At 45.3% G+C, this 21,109-nt stretch overlaps 1 protein-coding gene across 3 annotated transcripts in view; it reads right to left on the bottom strand.

The window, feature by feature from the left end:
• Positions 1–13,610, bottom strand: part of LOC120720327 (equilibrative nucleoside transporter 1-like) — a 33,341-nt gene extending 19,731 nt beyond the window's left edge. Inside the window, exons 1-5 of one of the 3 annotated variants that reach the window (XM_040009957.1) lie at positions 13,406–13,610; positions 9,249–9,389; positions 5,303–5,384; positions 4,875–5,047; positions 4,371–4,510 (exon numbers count right to left, since the gene is read on the bottom strand). In XM_040009957.1, coding sequence (XP_039865891.1) covers positions 4,371–4,510; positions 4,875–5,047; positions 5,303–5,384; positions 9,249–9,274 — 421 coding nt within the window. In that variant the 5' untranslated portion in view covers positions 9,275–9,389; positions 13,406–13,610. Of the gene's footprint in view, positions 1–4,370; positions 4,511–4,874; positions 5,048–5,302; positions 5,385–9,248; positions 9,390–13,310 lie in introns of all 3 variants that reach the window. The other 2 variants (XM_040009956.1, XM_040009955.1) reach the window with 2 other exon arrangements.
• Between the last annotated feature and the right edge of the window lie 7,499 nt (positions 13,611–21,109).

Raw genomic sequence — 21,109 nt, 5'->3', positions numbered from 1 at the left:
ACCTCCTGTGAGAGTCCTGACACCCCTCCCCCACCCATCACCTTCACTCAATACCAGGTTGAGATGCAAATGAGGAGACTTCACTCAGGCAAGTCTGCTGGACCAGACGGAGTGAGTCCCCTCGTCCTCAAGACCTGTGCCCCCCAGCTGTGTGGAGTCTTTCATAAACTGTTTATGCTGAGTCTGAGTCTGCAGAGGGTCCCAGTGATGTGGAAGACATCATGCCTCGTCCCTGTACCAAAGACGCCATGTCCCAGTGGCCCCCAGGATTACAGGCCCGTGGCACTGACCTCCCACATCATGAAGACCCTGGAAAGGCTCATCCTGGACCAGCTGCGACCCATAGTAAGACCACATCTGGATCCCCTTCAGTTCGCTTATCAGCCTCGTCTCGGAACTGAGGACGCCATCATCTACCTGCTCAATTGTGTCTACACCCATCTGGACCAGCCGGCGAGCACTGTGAGGGTCATGTTTTTGACTTTTCTAGTGCTTTCAACACCATCAGGCCGACCCTCCTGGGTGATAAGTTAACAGCGATGCAGGTGGATGCTTCTCTGGTGTCCTGGATTGTTGATTACCTGACAGGAAGACCACAATATGTACGTCTCCCACAGTGTGTGTCTGACAAGGTGATCAGCAACACAGGGGCACCACAGGGGACTGTCCTCTCCCCCTTCCTCTTCGCCCTCTACACCACAGACTTCAGCCACTGCACAGAGACCTCCATCTTCAGAAGTTTCCTGGTGGTTGGATGCATCAGCAGGGATGATGAGACAGAGTACCGGGCTGTGGTCGACTCCTTTGTCACGTGGTGTGAGCAGAATCATCTGCAGCTCAACGTGGCAAAGACCAAGGAACTGATCGTGGACTTCAGGAAGACCAGGAAACACTTGACCCCTGTTTCAATCCAGGGGGTCAGTGTTGACATTGTGGAGGACTATAAATACGATTCTACGAGCGTGATGGTTCAAACCCTGAGTTTCTACATCCTTTAACTCGAGCCTCCGCAAATACGGAGGCTTCTACTTCACTGAATATGGCGCTTTTTAACGCTCAATCTCTGTCAAATAAATGATTCTTGTTGAATGATTTTATATCATCTAAAAAACTGGATTTTTTATTCCTGACTGAGACCGGGCAGCGGGATGTAGACCATTCGTCATTTGTTGAACTCTGCCCCGATGGCTGTACTTTTATTACCCAGCCTCGGGTTTCTGGTCGGGGTGGTGGTCTCGCTGTGGCTTTCCAGGAATGTTTCTCCTCCCGCTCCATGAAAATTGGACATTTTCTTTCATTTGAGCTGCAGCTGCTTAAAATTGGAAACAAGGATCCGTTTTACTGTGCTGTGTTGTATCGTCTGCCTGGCTCAAATAGGTTATTTTTGTCGGAGCTCAGTGACTTCTTATCCTATCCTCGAATTTAAAGCTGTCTAGCTCGCTCATAGTTGGGGACTTTAATACATACATTGATGATGACTCTGACCCTTTCACCAGAGATTTTATGAATGTTATGGACTCATTTTGCTCAGCATGTGTCCGGTCCTACGCACAGCAAAGGTCACACACTGGACCTTGTTTTTACTTTGGGTTTAAATATTGATTTTATTTGCTCTGAGGACATTTTTTATTTCTGATCACCATGTTATTGTTTTTAAATTGTCTCTTAATGAGCTTTTGTCCCCTGTTCAATGGAAGGTTAGCTCTCGTACCTTAGATTCCTCCACAGCGGAGAAATTTGCGGATGCTTTTAACCTACAGCTATCTCCTCATAATGATGTTGACTATTCAACCAATCTTTTGAATAATTATAGCCTTTTTATTTTAGATGAAATTTGTCCAGATAAAATGAGTAGAGTTTCTGCTTGCAAATTTCCTCCTTGGCTAAATGACAGTATTAGTTGTCTAAAACGTGAGGGAGGAAAACTCCCTCACCTAAATGTTCATTTCCTGTACCTAAAGGACCTTTTAAGTTCTTTTAATAATGCTATCAGAGATGCAAGGGCTGCCTATTTCTCACACTTGGTTGCAAAGAGCAGAGGTAATCCTAAGGTGCTATTTAACACCATTAGTGGCATTCTCCAAAAGTTGATTCTGTTCATCTGATGACATGATGTTTCGTCATCATCAGGTGACGTCTTCAGTCTCAGCTGACTGCAGGTTTCAATCTTATAAACAGGACATTTGCATAATGACTGAAACCAGCCCACTGAAGGAACAATGGGCTGGGAGGTCAGTTCCTTAATCTTAATTATGCAATTATCCCAGCCCATTGTTCCTTCAGGAAACGCTACGTCCAGATGAACAGAATCAACTTTTGGAGATTTACTTACCTGGATGATTGAGCATGCATCAAGACATTAGTGGCATTGTTACTCCTGCTCTTTCCGCAACCCCTATTTCATCTAATGAGGACTGTGACAGTTTTCTTTCTTTTCTTCTTGCAAAGATTAATAACATAAGAATGAATTTTTCTCATTCAGCTCCTGTTATGTCTATCTCCACCTCATCATGCCCTGTCATTTAGGATACTTTCTCTCCTGTTTCACTACCTGAGCTGGTAAAACCAGTGAATTCAGTGAAAGCATCCTCTTGTCCACTTGACATTGTACCTGCATCATTATTCAAAAATGTCTTCCTGGTTATTGGTCCATCTGTGCTCACTCTAATCAAGTCTTCACTGGCGTCTAGTATAGTTCTGGTTTATTTTAAAAATGCTGCTATTCTCCCACTTTTTGAAAAAACTCAGCTAGACCCCTCTCTTTGGAGGAGCTACAGACCTATCTCTAAATTACTGTTAATTGCTAAGCTTTCAGAAAAGGTTGTGGCTAAGCATCTTATAGCAGCTCTGGACAAACATAACATTTGCGATAAGTTTCAGTCTGGCTTTTGTAAAGCTCACTCCATGGAAACAGCCCTTTTTCAAATTCAAATTCAAATTTTATTTGTCACGTACACAGTCATACACAGTACGATATGCAGTGAAATGCTTACACAACTGCTCGTGACCTAAAGAAAAAAAGGCTATGAACAAGATAAGAAATAAATATGAAAATTAAAAAGGGTAAATTTAACTAGGAAGGAATAAAATAAAATAAAATATAAAAATTAAAGTTAAAAATGAAATAACCGTACAACACAAATTAGGATGAAGGGTAAATTTAACTGGGAAAGAATAAGATAAAATACATAAATTAAAGTTGAAAATAAAATAACTGTACAACAAAATACACAATCTCGCCCTGAACTGGAGATACATGCATTTATTTCGTCACGCTTGGACTATTGTAACTCTTTGTTTATGTGTCTAAGCAAAGGTTCTCTGGATCGTCTGCAGGTTGTGCAAAACGCTGCAGCGAGGCTGTTGACAAAATCCTCCAAGTATTCACATGTGACACCGTTGCTATTTCAGCTACACTGGCTTCCTGTTGAATTTAGAGTACATTTTAAGATCCTGGTCTTGACATTTAGAGCCTTGCATGGACTGGCACCAGCCTACATCTCCGATCTGCTACAGCCCGATGTCCCCAGCAGGTCCCTGAGGTCATCTGATCAGGGCTTACTTGCTATAAAACAGACTAAGATGAGAACTAAGGGTGACAGAGCTTTTGCCACTGTGGCCCCGAGACTGTGGACTCTCTCCCTCATACATTAAGAACTGTGGACTCGGTAGTTGTTTTTAAAAAACAACTCAAAACTCATCCTTTTTAAACTGTTTTTGGTTAAATTTCTGCCTGTTTCATATTGTCTGTTTTACCTTTTATTATTTATTATCTTATGTGCAGCACTTTGTGATTCTGTGTAGAAAGGTGCTATATAAATAAAATGTTATTTATTATTATTTATTTATGAGCACAAGGAGAGATCTGGGCCCTTGTGTACGAGACCTTCTCAATAAAAAAGTGTAAAAAATTTTCACAGCCTTCGGGTGAGGACTCGATACAGTCAGTATGTGGTGCACTAAGAACAGAGTTAATAGTTTTAAATAAAAAGTGTTTTCTTTTGGCATCTTTTACAGTTTTTTTTTATATTGACGCCAACAGTTCTTTGGCATCTGGAACGTCACTTGTAGTTTGTCCTTTTTCCGCTCAGCTCGGCGGCAGTCGCGTCTGACAGCTCGGATTTAGTTTTAGGTAGTCTGGTTTTTAAATGAGCCACAGTGACCAAAGCAGTCCGACAGGTGGAATAAAACCATGAGCTCAGTTCCTCAGTCTGGCTGCATAAAAAATCCGGGATCTTACAGACCTGGTTAAAAACTGATCTGTAAGATCCCAGAACGAATGAACGAACAGATTAACAGACTGCCCTGTAGTATGGCCCAAAGGCTGAACATACGGACAAACAAACAAAACAAAGAAAAAAAAGACTCACAGTTGATTATGACGATCTTCACCATGGTACTGAGGAAGAAGTGGAAGGGCTCTAGAGGAACTTTCACAAGGACAGCGGTGATGATGAAAACAAGCATGATGACAAAGAGACTGCCCATGACACGCAGACGCTGCGAGATTCTGACAGGAGAAGGAAAAGAGGAAGCTCAAGGACAGGCTTGGAGCTCAAGGTGAGCAGATGCTCTTTAAAGGGATATTGTGCGGTTTTGGCTCAGGCGATAGAGCGGGTCATCTACCAGTCGAATGACCCAATTAGTTATTTGGACCCTGGCTGCTGCAGTCTGCATGCTGAAGTGGCCATAACCCTGATGCATCCATCAGTGTGTGTGTGAATTTTAGATGAGACAATAAAGTATAGAAAATACTGTTTACAGCTCGTATGAATGTGTGTGTGATTGAGTGACTGAGGTTTGTAGTAAAAATATAAGTACTAACACATTCACTAATACATTCGCTGATGTCAGCAGTGTGGCGCTTTACTCACAGTGAGAGCAGGAAGGAGTTGAGACACGTGCAGATGAGCAGTGGTAACATTGCACAGAGTGTCATCACGTTGTTGAATATGGCCTCGAGGACAGTGCGATCATCACTGGATACCTCTGTCTGATTGGCTGAAGAAATTACCACTGAGGTGTCCTTCAGACGGCTGGTGAAGTACTGACAGACAGGCAGACAGAGCATAAAGCTGCAGTGACGCTAACCCCACAAATACCTTTAATGACTCAGTTTACCTGCAGCTGGTCATGAAATACCTGCAAAACACCTCTGATAAACACAGCTACTCACTTCATCACAGCTGTTGTTTGTCTACAAACAAACTACTGTTTCAAATATAATGCAATATCTTTCAAAATAAAAATTTATTTTGAGGACAAAATAGTATGTAAGTGAAAACAGGAAGCAATGTCACACCTTGGTAGCAGTCATGAAAAAGTTCCACGGCAGCAACGTTCCCAAACCAAGCATGAAGAAAATCAGCCATACTCCAAAATACCTGCAGAGATTTTTAAAATAAAATGTTATTCTGATGCTTTCACTGTGAAAGAGTCGCAGAATAATGAGAAGTGGTAAAGGATTAAAACCAGGTATAAATATTTAACTAAGCCCATCAGATCTGTTTCTGTAAGGTTTTTCTGCAGGTGGATCAGCTGAGTGCCAGCTAATACTCAGGTGTGTCTGTTTTAACCCTTATCTTACATCATTTATTTACAGTCTCTGTACAATGGTAGCGCAAAGGGCCTAGCATTGGATTTGGTCGTAGCTCAGGAGGTAGAGCAGGTCATCTACTAATTATAAGGTTGTTGGTGTTGGTTGCTAGCTGCTCCAGTCTGCAGTCTGTATGTGTCTTAGCCAAGACACTGATACACTCATTGGCATGTGCATGTTAGACAGAAAGCATGTAGGTCTAGAAAGAGGTGCTTGTATGAATGAGGTATGTTGTATAAAGTGCTTGAGTAAAACCGGTCCATTCACAAACAGCTGCTGTCTGAACAGACAGAAAAATCAGTCCTGCCTTCGTTGTGCTTGTCACGTTTCAGATCTCAAATCTTTTGGGCTACAGAGAGAAAATTCAAATGCTTCCTGAAACTTAGTTTGCTGCACTGTGATGGGTTTAAAGTAAAGAACAGTGTGTGACTGCTGCACAGTGGCTTTGGGTTCATGGTCACAGTTAGCTTACATCAAGTGGAGCAGAGACTCGTTCACTGAACTCCACCTTCATACCAACACCTGAGAGAAACGCCCTCCAAAGAGTAACCTTTGTTTTCTTACTCAGCTAAATACATATTCACTCTTACTTCAGTAAAGAATCAGAGTATCAGAGTAAAGTTGAATCAGTACTTCAGCTATTACTTGGAGTATTTTTCAACAGTAGTATGTGTACGTCTTAAGTAAAGGATGTCTGTTCTTTTGCCACCTCTGGTGGGAGCTTTTGGAGTCTGGCATAGAATAGAATAGAATAGCCTTTATTGTCATTGTACAGAGTACAACGAAATTGGAGTGCCACTCCCTTGGTGCAAGTTTCAATAATAAATATAAATGTAAAATATAAAAAGTACAAAAAAACAATCGTAAGTACTCAAACAATAGTAAGTACGATATATACAGGATAGCAGCATTAATATAATGACAGTATGAATAGCAGCATAATATAATGGCAGTGACGGTATGGTGTAGCTAAGCGGGTTCCATTGTTTTTGTGCTTATTTACTACGGTGATAGCTCTGGGAGAGAAGCTATCCCTGAATCTGTTTGTCCTGGTTTTATGTGACCTGTACCGTCGGCCTGACGGTAATAGTTCAAACAGTTGGTTGCTGGGGTTGAGAGTGGTCCTTGATGATATTGCCAGCTCTGCTGAGGTACCGAGAGTTTGCAGTGACCTCCAGGCTGGGCAGAGAGCAGCCAGTGATCTTCTGGGCTGTGTTGATGACCCTCTGCAGTACTTTCCTGTCCGCAGCTGAGCACCCTGCATACCATGTTGTTATGCCGTACGTTAGGATGCTCTCTATGGTGGCTCTGTAAAATGTCACCAGTAGCCTCTCCTCCAGGTTGTTCCTCCTGAGCACTCTCAGAAAGTGGAGACGCTGCTGGGCCTTTTTAACCACCGCTGTAGTATTTGCAGTCCAGGAGAGGTCATCAGAGATCTGCACGCCCAGAAACCTCATGGAGTGTACCCTCTCCACACAGCTCCCGTGAATGTAAAGTGGGGCCGGGTCTGCTCTGCCCTTCCTGAAGTCCAAGATAAGTTCTTTAGTTTTCGTGGTGTTCAGTTGGAGGTTGTTAACTGAACACCACTCAGTCTGTTGACCTCATCTCTGTAGTCCGACTCATCCCCCTTTGAGATGAGTCCAACCACTGTGGTGTCATCCGCGAACTTTATGATGGTGTTTGAGAGATGGGTAGGGGAGCAGTCGGATGTGTAGAGCGTAAACAGGAGGGGACTCAAAACACATCCTTGTGGAGACCCGGTGCTGAGTGTGATGGTGCTGGACCGGTGGGGGCCGAGTCTGACAGACTGTGGTCTATTTGTCAGGAAGTCCTTGATCCAGAGGCAGATGGGGGTGGAGAGTCCCAGGTGAGACAGTTTCTGGACCAGGATCTCCGGGATGATATGATTGAATGCTGAGCTGAAGTCCAGAAAGAGCATTCTCACATAGCTTCCTCGGTGCTCCAGGTGACTCAGCGCAGTGTGGAGCGCTATGGTGATAGCGTCCTCGGTGGATCGATTTGTCCTGTAGGCAAATTGGTGGGGGTCCAGAGTGGGAGGCAGACCGGCCCTGATGTGCTGACAGACCAGTCTCTCAAAGCACTTCATCACTACAGGCGTAAGTGCAACAGGCCTGTAGTCATTTGGGCTGACCACAGCTGTCTTCTTGGCGATGGTGTTACGTTTCGGTGTTGTCAGTGTTTTGTTTTTTGCGTGACTGTCATGTATTTCCTGTTTTACTTTGAAAGTCTGTGTTATCTTAGTGTGTTCAGTTTACTTTTCCTTGTCTCGTCAGGTCTAATTTGCCCCAGCTGTGTTTCCCTCCTGTGGTCCATTCCCTGATTGCTCCTTCTATGTATTTAAGCCTTGTGTTTCAGGATGTCATGGTCGCGATCTCCCCCCGTGTTGTAAATAAATAGTTTGTTGTAAATAGTTATGAATGGGTTTGTCAATACTTTCGTTATGGGATATTTTCGTTTTGGGATTTTGGTGGAGAGCCTTCGTGGTTTTATTTTCCTTATTTCTGTTTCTCTACGTTGCACCCCGGTTGCCTAGGCCGGGGTGTAACAATGGGGATGATGGTGGAGGTTTTGAGGCAGGGCGGGACGGTGTTTGATGACAAGGAAAGGTTGAAGATTTTAGTGAAGACTCCGGTCAGTTCGTCAGCACATGCTCTGAGAACCTTTCCATGTGTTCCATCAGGACCTGCCGCCTTCCTGGGATTCACTGACCTTAGAACACAAGAGAGCTAAGAGCCGCTGCACCCGTGCGCGCCGCCATCTTGAAGATTCATTGCCAGTATGCCAGTATGAGCGATTTTGCCCATTTTAGTCTATCTTGTCTGTCCTTGTCTTTAGGGGATGCTGGCCTTGACCGAGTTTCTTTGGCCTTTCCTGGTGTTTTCTGCTAGCACAACCACTCCCTGGAGGAAGGTACTCTTTGAAGTTGCCAAAGCTTCAATGGGTGCCCTTTCTGTTTTCTGTACAGCTGACAGTGAGGAAAACAAGGTCCTTCAGACCTTTTCACGTGTTAGGATATCTGCTAAATCCTCACCCATGCTGGTGAACCCCTCCCACTCTCTGCATGATGCAGTGTCAGGATGCTCCTTGATCCCAGCTGCCATCTTTACAATGCAGTCTTTTATAGTAATACATTCACACATGTTCCAAACATCTGTCTGTGTGCAACATTCATATTCATATACACTGCTAAATATGTTACTTGTGTGCGTGCGCGTGTGTGTGTAGGGTGTGTTATTGATAATCAGTTTATCTCTGTGCTGCAGTCACTGCTTATCGTCACCCTGCAGCCACTTTTCACTCAGTTCACAAACGTCAACAAACCACTTGAAACTTTATGAAAATGTTTAAAGATCAGAAACTAAAAACTAACCCGAACTGACCTGAACTAACAGCAGCTTTATCACATTAAAATCCGTCCCTGTTGATTTATTTGATTACAAGTTTTGTTTTTCTGATACAACAAAACTTTAACATCTGATCATCTGTCACATTTGTTATATTGATTATATATAATAACTCGTCATCAGCAGTGATGTCTACTTCTAAGAACTTCTGAACATAGTCACTGCTGATTGTTTTGTCTTTTTTATGCATGAATGTGAAAATATTCGCACTTCTTTGTTTTACTCACTTGTCTTTCGGTGAGTTGGCAGCCATTTTTCTCTTAGGAATCAGTCAAGTGAACAAATAAACCGATCAGCTGATGGAGCGATGACTTGAAGGTCTAAGGTGCACCCCGTTGGAGGGTCTGGAGGAGGAGCAGGAGGTGGAGCTGTGTGTGACACAGATAAGAGTTCCAGAGTTAGGGTTAAAGAGTATCTGTTAGCTTTACTAAATAGTTTGTTTGAAACATCCCTTTAAATTCCTGAAGCTGTGATGTTGCTGACCCAGAGCCTTTCAAAAGAAAAGAAATGAATCCAAGACTTTCAAACACAGTTTGGTACAAACTGAGAGAATCATCGTGATGCAAAGCAGCAAACTGAATACTGATTGGTTGAAACACTATCAGGAGTCTGAAAACAGTTGCACTGTGAACATGTCATGCTCACGTTCGTGTTATTTCTCACAGCTCGTTTGGTGTCTTTGAATATGTTGAGTCATTAGGGCATTGTTGTTCCTGCTTTGGTTTCGTTGCCTTGTGTTTCGGTGTTTTACTCTTTATTGTTTCTTTATTTGACCTTTGGTGGTATTTCTGTCATCTTCTATGTGTGTATTATCTTTCGGTCACTTCCTATTTTACTTTGAAAGTTAGTCTTTTTTGTGTCCTGTGTTAGTTTTGCTCCCATCTTTTATCGCTCTGATTCTTCTCACCTATTCTTAAACCACCTTCTGCGTCTTACAGCTTTGGTTGGATTTGTGTATTTTTTTTGGTGTAATATCCAGCCCTGGCTGATTGTGACCTACACTCGTTTTCACACCTTGGCTCGTGTGATTAGGTAGAGGATCAATAGGGGGTCCACGACCCTCTTATGGGGACACTCCCATAACACTTAAATACCTGGGACTCTCCACCAGTTGCTCTTAGAACTGAAGAAGCTTCTCGGATGTGAAACGTCTTCAAGGAAATGTAAAGAAGTCTGGATGCTTTTCTTTCCGAGCTCCTTAGACTACGACGTACGATGTTGTGGATGAGTTTGGTTCTTGGTATGATCAGTTATTCTTAAAGATCAACACCTTTGAAACTAAGGACATGGTTATTGACTTCAGGAAGCCATCCCCCATCCTGCACTGAGACTGCTGCCATTGAACTGGTGGATAGTTGTACGAATTTGGGGGTTGTCCTTGATAAGGCTCTGTTCTTTGAGTCACATTTTGATTCCACAGTGAAAAAAAGTCCAACAAAGCTGTACTTTTTAAGGAGTGTTGAACATTTCATGTGAAATGATGACCCTTTTTTATAAAGTTTTGTTGAATCAGTTTTAATGTTTTGTATCATTGCTTGTAGGGCTGTTCGATATAATGATATATATCGGATGACGATATAAAAACGTCTATCGTTTCATTTTACGCTATCGTTTGTTTCGTGGTTTCGCAAAATAAACTGTTTACAACAATATTTTTTCATGTTCTGATGGTCACTGTAGTTATTATTCATTTCTTAAAGTTCTCTCTTTCTCTTATATTTAATATAACCACCACGGACGGACAAGCGCCTGTTTTTATGCGTTGTCGTTAGCAACAACGATGATAAGACCATCGCGTGTCCGCTTGTTTTTAACTTCCACATAAACCTTTCACAATAAAGCTCAAGATCCTGTTGAGACTTTTCAAAATAAACTGAATCACGTGAAAGATGCAGAGTATTTACGGATGAGAAGCAAAAAAAGAGCCATCAGGTGCTAAAAAATAGACCTTAGACTCAAACGTTAGAACAGGCTTTTCCCCGCAGCACGCCGTGTAATAAATACTCACAAAGAAAATGGCGGCTGTTACAACTTATGTCTAAAAATGCATCGTTTCATGCATCTGTTAAAACACTCGACTCCAGCTACACGACGCGCAGCTGGAAACACTTCACGCAAGTCGAGCTGCACGAGATTCACAGAATTTACAGAAAATGTTACATGTTTGTGATTTATATCGTTATCGGACGATAGACGTCTTATATCGGGATATGAGATTTTGGTCATATCGCACAGCCCTAATTGCTTGGTTACGGTAATTTGTCTTTGACCAATGAGACCAGACTTGCTAACCTGGTTAAAGTTGCTGGTCAGATTTCAGGGAGGTCTCAGGTCCAGCTGATAGACTTTTATAACAGGCAGGTGCTGAGGAGGTCATGTTATGTTATTCTAAGGAGCTTGGAAAGAAAAGTGTCTGAGCTTCTTTAGCTTGAAGCTTGAAGATGTGGACATAGATGCTTCTTTCACTCCATCTGTCCTCTCTGTCCACCATGTGAACATTGGCGTCCTCTCTGTGCGGTCACTGTCCACTTTTTTTTCTTCCTGATCCTGATAGTTAGGGCTGGATCAGGTGACCCTGAATCCTCCCTTGCTTATGCTACAATAAGTGTAGGCTGCTGGGGGATTCCCATGATGCATTGGCTGTTTCCTCTTCATTCACTATGTGTTAATAGACCTCTCTGCATTCAATAGTTAGTTATTATTAATCTTAGAAATATGGTATCTAAGCAGATTCTTCCTCTGGATGGCATTACCTTGGCCTCCAGTAACGCTGTAAGGAACCTTGGAGTCATTTTTGACCAGGACATGTCCTTCAATGCACATATTAAACAAATATGTAAGACTGCTTTCTTCTATTTGTGCAACATCTCTAAAGTTAGAAATATCCTGTCTCAGAGTGACGCTGAAAAACTAGTTCATGCATTTATTACTTCCAGGCTGGACGACTGTAATTCATTATTATCAGGAAGTCCTAAAAACTCCCTGAAAAGCCTTCAGCTAATCCAAAATGCTGCAGCAAGAGTCCTGACAGGGACTAGAAAGAGAGTGCTGTCTCGGTCGTTGTGTCCTTAGGCAAGACACTTCACCCGTTGCCTGCTGGTGGTGGTCAGAGGGCCCGGTGGCGCCAGTGTCTTGCGTCTCTCAGTGCGCCCCAGGGTGGCTACAATGTAGCTTGCCATCACCAGTGTGTTAATGTGTGTGCATGGGTGGATGACTGGATAAGTAAAGCGCTATACAAATACAGGCCATTCTCCTGTTTTGGCTTCTCTTCATTGGCTCCCTGTTCAGAAATCCAGATTTCAAAATCCTGCTGCTCACATACAAGGTCTTAAATAATCAGGCCCCATCTTATCTTAATGACCTTGTAGTACCATATCACCCTATTAGAGCACTTCGCTCTCACACTGCAGGCCTACTTGTTGTTCCTAGAGTATTTAAAAATAGAATGGGAGGCAGAGCCTTCAGTTTTCAGGCCCCTCTTCTGTGGAACCAGCTTCCAGTTTGGATTCAGGAGACAGACACTATCTCTACTTTCAAGATTCAAACTTTCCTGTTTGCTAAAGCATATAGTTAGGGCTGGACCAGGGGACCCTGAATCCTCCCTTAGTTATGCTGCAGTAGGTGTAGGCTGCTGGGGGATGTAATCGATTACAACCTGACTCTCTGCAGCTGCTTTTTAAGTCACTTTAAATTCATTTAGAGCCTTAAAGTCATTTCAGCCTCAACCTCACTCTGAGCTGATAATCAGTCACTGATGGAATTGCTGTCAGTTCAATTCAACTCAGCCCACCGAACAGGCTAAATTCACAGAGCATGCTACCATGGTAACCATCCCAGAGTTGAGGTCAACTCTGTTTGCAGAGGATAAAAAGATCACTTTTATCTCAGGATTCACAAAGTCAGAGTTTTAGCTGAACTTGTCAGTAAAAACATGGTGACGCCAAAACAAAAATATCAGTAGAAACATGAGGCAGAATAATAAGGAAATCCCAACAGAGATCCAGGACGTTGGTGCTTTAAGCAGCAGAAAAGAAGACAAACTCAGATATAAATGCAGGCTGTGCTGCATCACAGGTTTTCTGCTCCTTCCATAAAAGTGAGATTTCTCCCGCTGTGGACTGGAGCCCTGCCAGCTACACCTCACTACTGGAAGACCAAAGGTTCAGGCTTTTCCTTTAATTTGGCACCAGCCAGTACATTAATGAAAAAAGATGAAGTTCAGAAAAATCAGCAGAAAGTCTAAATGACGCATTTCTCTGGCAGGAAACAAACCAGCTGAAGGGCTTTACCTCGAGTGTAGCCAGATATTCTTTCACTGATTCCTGGATGTATTGATAACGTTCAGCCGCTTTTTCTTCCTGCTGTGTGAACCAGTAAAACCCACCTTTTATCTCACTTTGCTCCGTTTTTGTCTGTTTTTCTCATCTGTAGCTTTGGTCGCCAGTCTGTTGTGAAATCTTTCTTCCTCTTTTTGTCACGTTTTTTCAAATCCTCTTTTCTATCTCTTCTCCTTTGTTCATTTGTCTCTCCTTTTTCTGCACCTTCAGCAGAATCACTTCTTCAGAGCCCATTGACCTTTAACCTCTGATATCAGTCAGTGCAATGGACTTTGTTTCTGTGCAAATAATGGAAACATGATAACGGAGCAGAACAACAGCACAGATAACGAGGAAATATCTGAGTCATTACTGATGTTGAATTTTCTTTTCTTCTCTGAACCAAGAAGCAAGATCAGCATAGCTGAGATTTCTTTCCCTAACTGGCTTCTGTAACACCATCAGACGGGGGTTGTCATAAATCAACCCAGAATTTATTTAATCCAACTGTGAGCGTGTTCGCGTAAACGAGGACAAGTCTACAACATGTGACTTATCACAAACGTGGTCAGGATAGTCAAGCCACGGATTTCACAAAGCAAGATGAAACTGTGACATCGGAAAAATCTGAAGATCTTAATCATGGAGTTCAGAGCAGAACTGCAGATTATTGTTTGATTTTTCATTTCAATTCGTAGTAAACAGAAGAATATTTTTAATCACATTATTAATAATAAATGTAAACACCAACACCAGATGAATTAAATATCTCATCCTGTCGAATAAAATGCAGGTTCAAACTGTTTTGTTTTTATTTATTCCAGACTTCAGGTGATAATGAAACTTTACTCGATCAATAATTAAGAGGGTCACTCATTAATGACAGGATGAAGCTCCACCCTAAACACAAATGACCCACTGACATTTTTTAGCACATCATGCAGAACACAAATAATTAATCATTACACCAAGATCAACACATCTGGGTCAATTAAAAAAAACAAAACAAAACACAGAAAACATCCAGGAAAGAACGAAAGAAAACATGGCCGACAAGCTGAAGACACAACGTCCTGTTTCAGGACTGCAAACATCACAGATCCTAAAATGAACAAGATAAACCACTAAATAAATGAGAGACAAAAAAACCCCGATAAGTTTGAGATTTGTTTCAAAGTTAAATTTCACTCTCATTGTAATTAAAAATGGGACAGCGCCGTTTTGAATTAGTGAAAGAAAACTTTTGGCATCATTTCATGTGGTCAGCTGTTTGTCTGTCACGTGTATAAACATCCAGATGACCTACCAGAGTCAGATGACTGATGATGTCATGAAATAAGGAGCCTTCATTGGTCAGAGATGAAGAAATATCTGGAGCAATCAGGGTCATATCGTCCACACTGCAGAAAAAACGTCTTTAGAATCCAGAAAGGAATTTAAATAAAGAACAAATGAAGTTCCTTAGATACCACGTAAGAGTTTTTGAGATATTTGATACGATTTAGTTTCATCGCTTTATTCAGTCATCAAATGACCTTTGAAAAACCATTCAGTTCACAGAAAACAGACCACAAGGCTGAGATGGAAAATGTAATTAAAAAGGAAGTGAGATCATTTAAAAAAGGTGTTATTACTGAAGAACTTACAAAATAAACAAGCGGGAAACCTGGAACAAATCAAATGAAATCTAAAAATCTTCAAGGAAAACAAACTGCGTGTCATGGTCCTGGGTCGGTGACCCAGCGGTTTAAGTTTATTATTATCATTTTCCAGTTTATTATGATGATTGTTGTTTGAGTTCTACGTGTTATATTCGGTCTGCGTCTGTATCTCTGTCTGTCTATGGTGTCAGCCCGTCTGTTTGTGAACCTGTCTGTTTAGTTCAGCGTCTTGTCTGGTTCCCTGTGTCTGAGTTTCCTGTTTTATTGTGAAGGTCTGTGTCATATGTCAATGTGTTCAGTTTTACCTTTCTCCTGTCTCGTTAGCCTAATTTCTCCCAGCTGTGTCTCCCTCCTGTTGCCCATTTCCTAATTACTCCCCTGTGTATTTAAGCCCTGTGTTTTCCTGTGCTCCCTGTCGTGTTGTACCCTCAACCAGCTGTGTGTTCTGCTTCTATGTTCCTAGTGTTTAGTCTCCTGTGCCAGTTTAGTATTTCTTTTCCAGTGTTTCAGTCCTTGGTTCCTCTGTTCTGACTTTTGGTTTTCTTTTGGTGAGTTTAGTTTGTACGAGGTTTTTCCCAGCAATAAAGCTGCGCTTTAAGTTTCACTTCCGTGTCCGAGTTCTGCATTTTGGGTCCACCACTCCTGCTTGCCTGCCACACAGCGATTCATGACACTGCGAGGGAGGAAAGTGTCACGATCCTGGGTCTCTGACCCAACGTTTTTAGTTTACGTTTTGAGTTCTTAAGTTATTCCTTTATTATTTTGAGTAATTGGATTATCTTTTGATTGCCTTTAGTTTATTTATGTTTCACTTAGGTCTTCTGTGTTAGTGTGTCATGTTTCTTAAAAAAAAGAAAAAAGAGAAAAAAAAAAAGGAAAAGGCTATGAATAAGATAGGAAATAAATATGAAAAATTAAAAAGGGTAAATTTAACTAGGAAGGAATAAAATATAAATTAAGGTTAAAAATGAAATAACTGTACAACACAAATTAGAATGAAGGGTAAATTTAACTGGGAAAGAATAAGATAAAATATATAAATTAAAGTTGAAAATAAAATAACTGTACAACAAAATACACAATACACAGTATAGAACTATATAAGAATGTATGAAGAAATATAAATAAATAAATATATACACAATAACAGCAGCTGTACAAGTATTAACTGGAAATGAAGAATGTAGTGACCAGTGTTGTGCAATCCACATTATGTGTTGTGCAGTGCAAATATGCTTTAAAGTGATTCAAGTAATGAAGTGAAAACAATGTCCAGAATGTCTAGTGTGTGTAAGAACTGTATGTGTGGGTCAGTACTGTGTGGTGGTGTGATTGAGAGACCGTATCGCCTGCAGGAAGAAGCTCCTCCTCAGTCTCTCTGTGTTGGTCTTCAGGGAGCGGAATCGCTTTCCTGACCTCAGCAGAGAGAACAGTCTGTTGTTGGGATGGCTGAGGTCCTTCACGATCTTCCTGGCCTTGGTCCAGCACCGCCTGCTGTAGATTGAGTGCAGGTCAGGGAGCTCGGAGCGGATGGTGCGCTCAGCTGACCGCACAACCCTCTGTAGAGCTCGTCTGTCCTGCATGGTGCTGTTCCCGAACCAGGTTAAGATGTTTCCCGCCAGGATGCTCTCTATGGTGCAGGAGTAAAAGTTCCTGAGCACCTTGGAGGGCAGTTGGAAGTCTTTCAAGCGTCTGAGGTGGTAGAGACGCTGACGGGCCTTTTTCACCACGGTGTTGATGTGACAGGACCATGACAGGTCCTGCGTGATGTGAACTCCGAGGTATTTGAAGCTGTCCACTCTCTCCACTGGGCACTCGTTGATGACAGGGGTCTGGTAGTTCCTCTCCTGCTTAGTGCTGAAGTCCACTATCAGCTCCTTTGTCTTACTGACGTTTAGAAGGTGTTAGGTGTGGCTGTGTGCAGACAGGAATAGGACCCAAGGTGCAGACTCCAGAGACAGAACTTAAACCAAAACAGCTTTAATGCTGAACTCAAACATAACATAACTGGGGAAAAAGGTCAAAAAATAAACTAACACCGGCGGATTGACAAAACACACAGCAAAATAAACGGTAGATCGCGACATGGACACAGAGAAACACAGGACTTAAATACACAGAAGGAGCAATCAGGGAATGAATAACAGGAGGGAAACACAGCTGGGGCAAATCAGAACTGACGAGACAAAAGGAAGCGTAACCTGAACACACTGAGATAAGACAGAGACCTTCAAAGTAAAACAGGAACACATAACACAGACTCACATGCAGGCACTACAGAGGGAACAGAGACGTGGGACCAGGGCAGACACAAACACTGACTGAACACGGGGATATAGGAACTAAGGATACACAGAGACTCAAACTAGACAAGGGGATACAGGAGATAGGGGAGACAGAGCAACTAAAGAAGACAGAGACATAAACCATGAGACAGAACTCAAAGAAACCAAAGACTAAGTATAAATAATATAATAAACTCAAATACCCTGGGTCAACGACCCAGGCATCCTAACAGTACCCCCCCCTTAAGGGCTGGCTTCCAGACAGCCCAACCAAAACATCAAAACCAAAAAAAACAAAAACAACCGAACCAGGGTGGGCGGCGGGGGCAACAGGATGGAGGGCTCGAAACAAACCAAACAAAGAGCCAGAAACAAAAAAAAGAAAAAGAACAAACAACGGAGCCTGGAAAGCAACAGAACAAAAAACAGGCTCATGACAGGCGCAGGCAGCCAGGAAAAACAGTTCACAAAAAGTTCAGGGGGCCGGCCCGGAGGCTGACGGCCCAAGAGCCCAGAAAACAGTTCAGGAGGCCGGCCAGGCGGGAGGCACCGGTGGCGACGGAGCAGATCAGGAGGCCGGCCGGGCGGGAGGCACCGACGGCGACCGAGCAGATCAGGAGGCCGGCCGGGCGGGAGGCACCGACGGCGACCGAGCAGATCAGGAGGCCGGCCGGGCGGGAGGCACCGACGGCGACGTAGTTCAGGGGGGCCGTCCATGACAGCAATGACGTCCAGTCATCGGCCGGAGAGGACGTGCAGGACGAGCAGGCCGAGCGGGACGAGCAGGCCGAGCAGGACGAGCAGGACGTGCACCGGCCGACGGCAGACGTGCAGGACGAGCAGGCCGGACAGGACGAGCAGGCCGTGCGGGACGTGCAGGAACAGACAGATTGGAGACCTCAGGGGCAGACAAAACTGAACCCTCGGAGGCTGGACCAGGCGGAGCTGCAGACTCGGAGGCCGGACCAGGCGGAGCTGCAGACTCGGAGGCCGGACCAGGCGGAAACTGCAGACTCGAGGCCGGACCAGGTGTAGCAGAAGCCGAGGCAGAAGCTGGACCAGGCGTAGCCAAGGCAGAGGCTAATGGCGGCTGAAGCGGTTCCTCGGGCCCTTCAGCAGGAAGAGACGGCTGAAGCGGTTCCTCGGACCCTCCAGCGGAGACAGGTGGCTGAAGCGGTTCCTCGGACCCTCCAGCGGAGACAGGTGGCTGAAGCGGTTCCTCGGATCCTCCAGCGGAGACAGGTGGCTGAACGGGCCCCTCGGATCCCCCAGCGGAGACAGGTGGCTGAACGGGCCCCTCGGATCCCCCAGCAGGAAGAGACGGCTGAAGCGGTTCCTCGGACCCTCCAGCGGAGACAGGTGGCTGAAGCGGTTCCTCGGACCCTCCAGCGGAGACAGGTGGCTGAAGCGGTTCCTCGGACCCTCCAGCGGAGACCGGTGGCTGAACGGGCCCCTCGGATCCTCCAGCAGGAAGAGACGGCTGAAGCGGTTCCTCGGACCCTCCAGCGGAGACAGGTGGCTGAACGGGCCCCTCGGATCCTCCAGCAGGAAGAGACGGCTGAAGCGGTTCCTCGGACCCTCCAGCGGAGACAAGTGGCTGAACGGGCCCCTCGGACCCTCCAGCAGAGACAGGTGGCTGAACGGGCCCCTCGGACCCTCCAGCAGAGACAGGAGGCTGAACGGGCCCCTCGGACCCTCCAGCAGAGACAGGAGGCTGAACGGGCCCCTCGGATCCTCCAGCAGGAAGAGACGGCTGAAGCGATTCCTCGGACCCTCCAGCGGAGACAGGTGGCTGAAGCGGTTCCTCGGACCCTCCAGCGGAGACAGGTGGCTGAAGCGGTTCCTTGGACCCTCCAGCGGAGACAGGTGGCTGAAGCGGTTCCTCGGACCCTCCAGCGGAGACAGGTGGCTGAACGGGCCCCCTCGGACCCTCCAGCAGAGACAGGTGGCTGAACGGGCCCCTCGGACCCTCCAGCAGAGACAGGAGGCTGAACTGGCCCCCTCGGATCCTCCAGCAGGAAGAGACGGCTGAAGCGATTCCTCGGACCCTCCAGCGGAGACAGGTGGCTGAAGCGGTTCCTCGGACCCTCCAGCGGAGACAGGTGGCTGAAGCGGTTCCTCGGACCCTCCAGCGGAGACAGGTGGCTGAAGCGGTTCCTCGGACCCTCCAGCGGAGACAGGTGGCTGAACGGGCCCCTCGGACCCTCCAGCAGAGACAGGAGGCTGAACTGGCCCCTCGGATCCTCCAGCAGGAAGAGACGGCTGAAGCGATTCCTCGGACCCTCCAGCGGAGACAGGTGGCTGAAGCGGTTCCTCGGACCCTCCAGCGGAGACAGGTGGCTGAACGGGCCCCTCGGACCCTCCAGCGGAGACAGGTGGCTGAACGGGCCCCTCGGACCCTCCAGCGGAGACAGGTGGCTGAACGGGCCCCTCGGACCCTCCAGCGGAGACAGGTGGCTGAAGCGGCCCCTCGGATCCTCCAGCGGAGACAGGTGGCTGAACGGGCCCCTCGGATCCTCCAGCGGAGACAGGTGGCTGAACGGGCCCCTCGGACCCTCCAGCGGAGACAGGTGGCTGAACGGGCCCCTCGGACCCTCCAGCAGAACCAGTTTGCAGAACAGATGAAGTGGGAGTGATGGCAGAGTGTCCAGAGTCAGAATGCTCAACAGTCCTGTTGTGGCGGCGGCCAGAACGCCGTTTCCGTCGGGATGAGGAAACAGGAACCGGTGGAGAAAAAGAGACCTCCTCCTCATCCTCTGACCACATAGCTGCCAGGAAAAAGGCAGGTGAACGAGAACCCAGCTGGTGCGGGGAGGGAGAGGAAGTCCGTGGCAATGTTGAGACAGAAGAAGAGTGCGTGTTGTCCTGGAGTAACGGTGGGGAAGATGTAGAGAGAGAGAGAGCAAGCTCACCAGCCTTGACTTGCTCTCTCCAGGCAGTAATGGTGTCGTCCAACTTAGTGTCCTTAGCAAACCGGCTAAGCCGGGGGTTAAAGCGAATGATGGCCTCCACCGCACTCAGCCCCACTGCCATGGTCCTTAAATCAGGGGACTGGGCGATGCGGTCAAGCAGGCTCACCATCCGCTCCATCTCAGTGTTGTACTCTGAGGAAAAAGAGTCTGCGGGGTCCATGTTCTGGTCGCGATCTTCTGTTAGGTGTGGCTGTGTGCAGACAGGAATAGGACCCAAGGTGCAGACTCCAGAGACAGAACTTAAACCAAAACAGCTTTAATGCTGAACTCAAACATAACATAACTGGGGAAAAAGGTCAAAAAATAAACTAACACCGGCGGATTGACAAAACACACAGCAAAATAAACGGTAGATCGCGACATGGACACAGAGAAACACAGGACTTAAATACACAGAAGGAGCAATCAGGGAATGAATAACAGGAGGGAAACACAGCTGGGGCAAATCAGAACTGACGAGACAAAAGGAAGCGTAACCTGAACACACTGAGATAAGACAGAGACCTTCAAAGTAAAACAGGAACACATAACACAGACTCACATGCAGGCACTACAGAGGGAACAGAGACGTGGGACCAGGGCAGACACAAACACTGACTGAACACGGGGATATAGGAACTAAGGATACACAGAGACTCAAACTAGACAAGGGGATACAGGAGATAGGGGAGACAGAGCAACTAAAGAAGACAGAGACATAAACCATGAGACAGAACTCAAAGAAACCAAAGACTAAGTATAAATAATATAATAAACTCAAATACCCTGGGTCAACGACCCAGGCATCCTAACAGAAGGAGGTTGTTCCTCTGGCACCAGTTCTCCAGATTCCTAATCTCCTTCAGGTAGGCCGT

The sequence above is a fragment of the Simochromis diagramma genome, unplaced genomic scaffold, assembly GCF_900408965.1.
Source record: "Simochromis diagramma unplaced genomic scaffold, fSimDia1.1 OVJJ01000578.1, whole genome shotgun sequence".
Taxonomy (NCBI): Eukaryota; Metazoa; Chordata; class Actinopteri; order Cichliformes; family Cichlidae; genus Simochromis; species Simochromis diagramma.
Note: the sequence above shows the minus strand (reverse complement) of the source record. Positions and strands in the feature narration are given on the sequence as shown.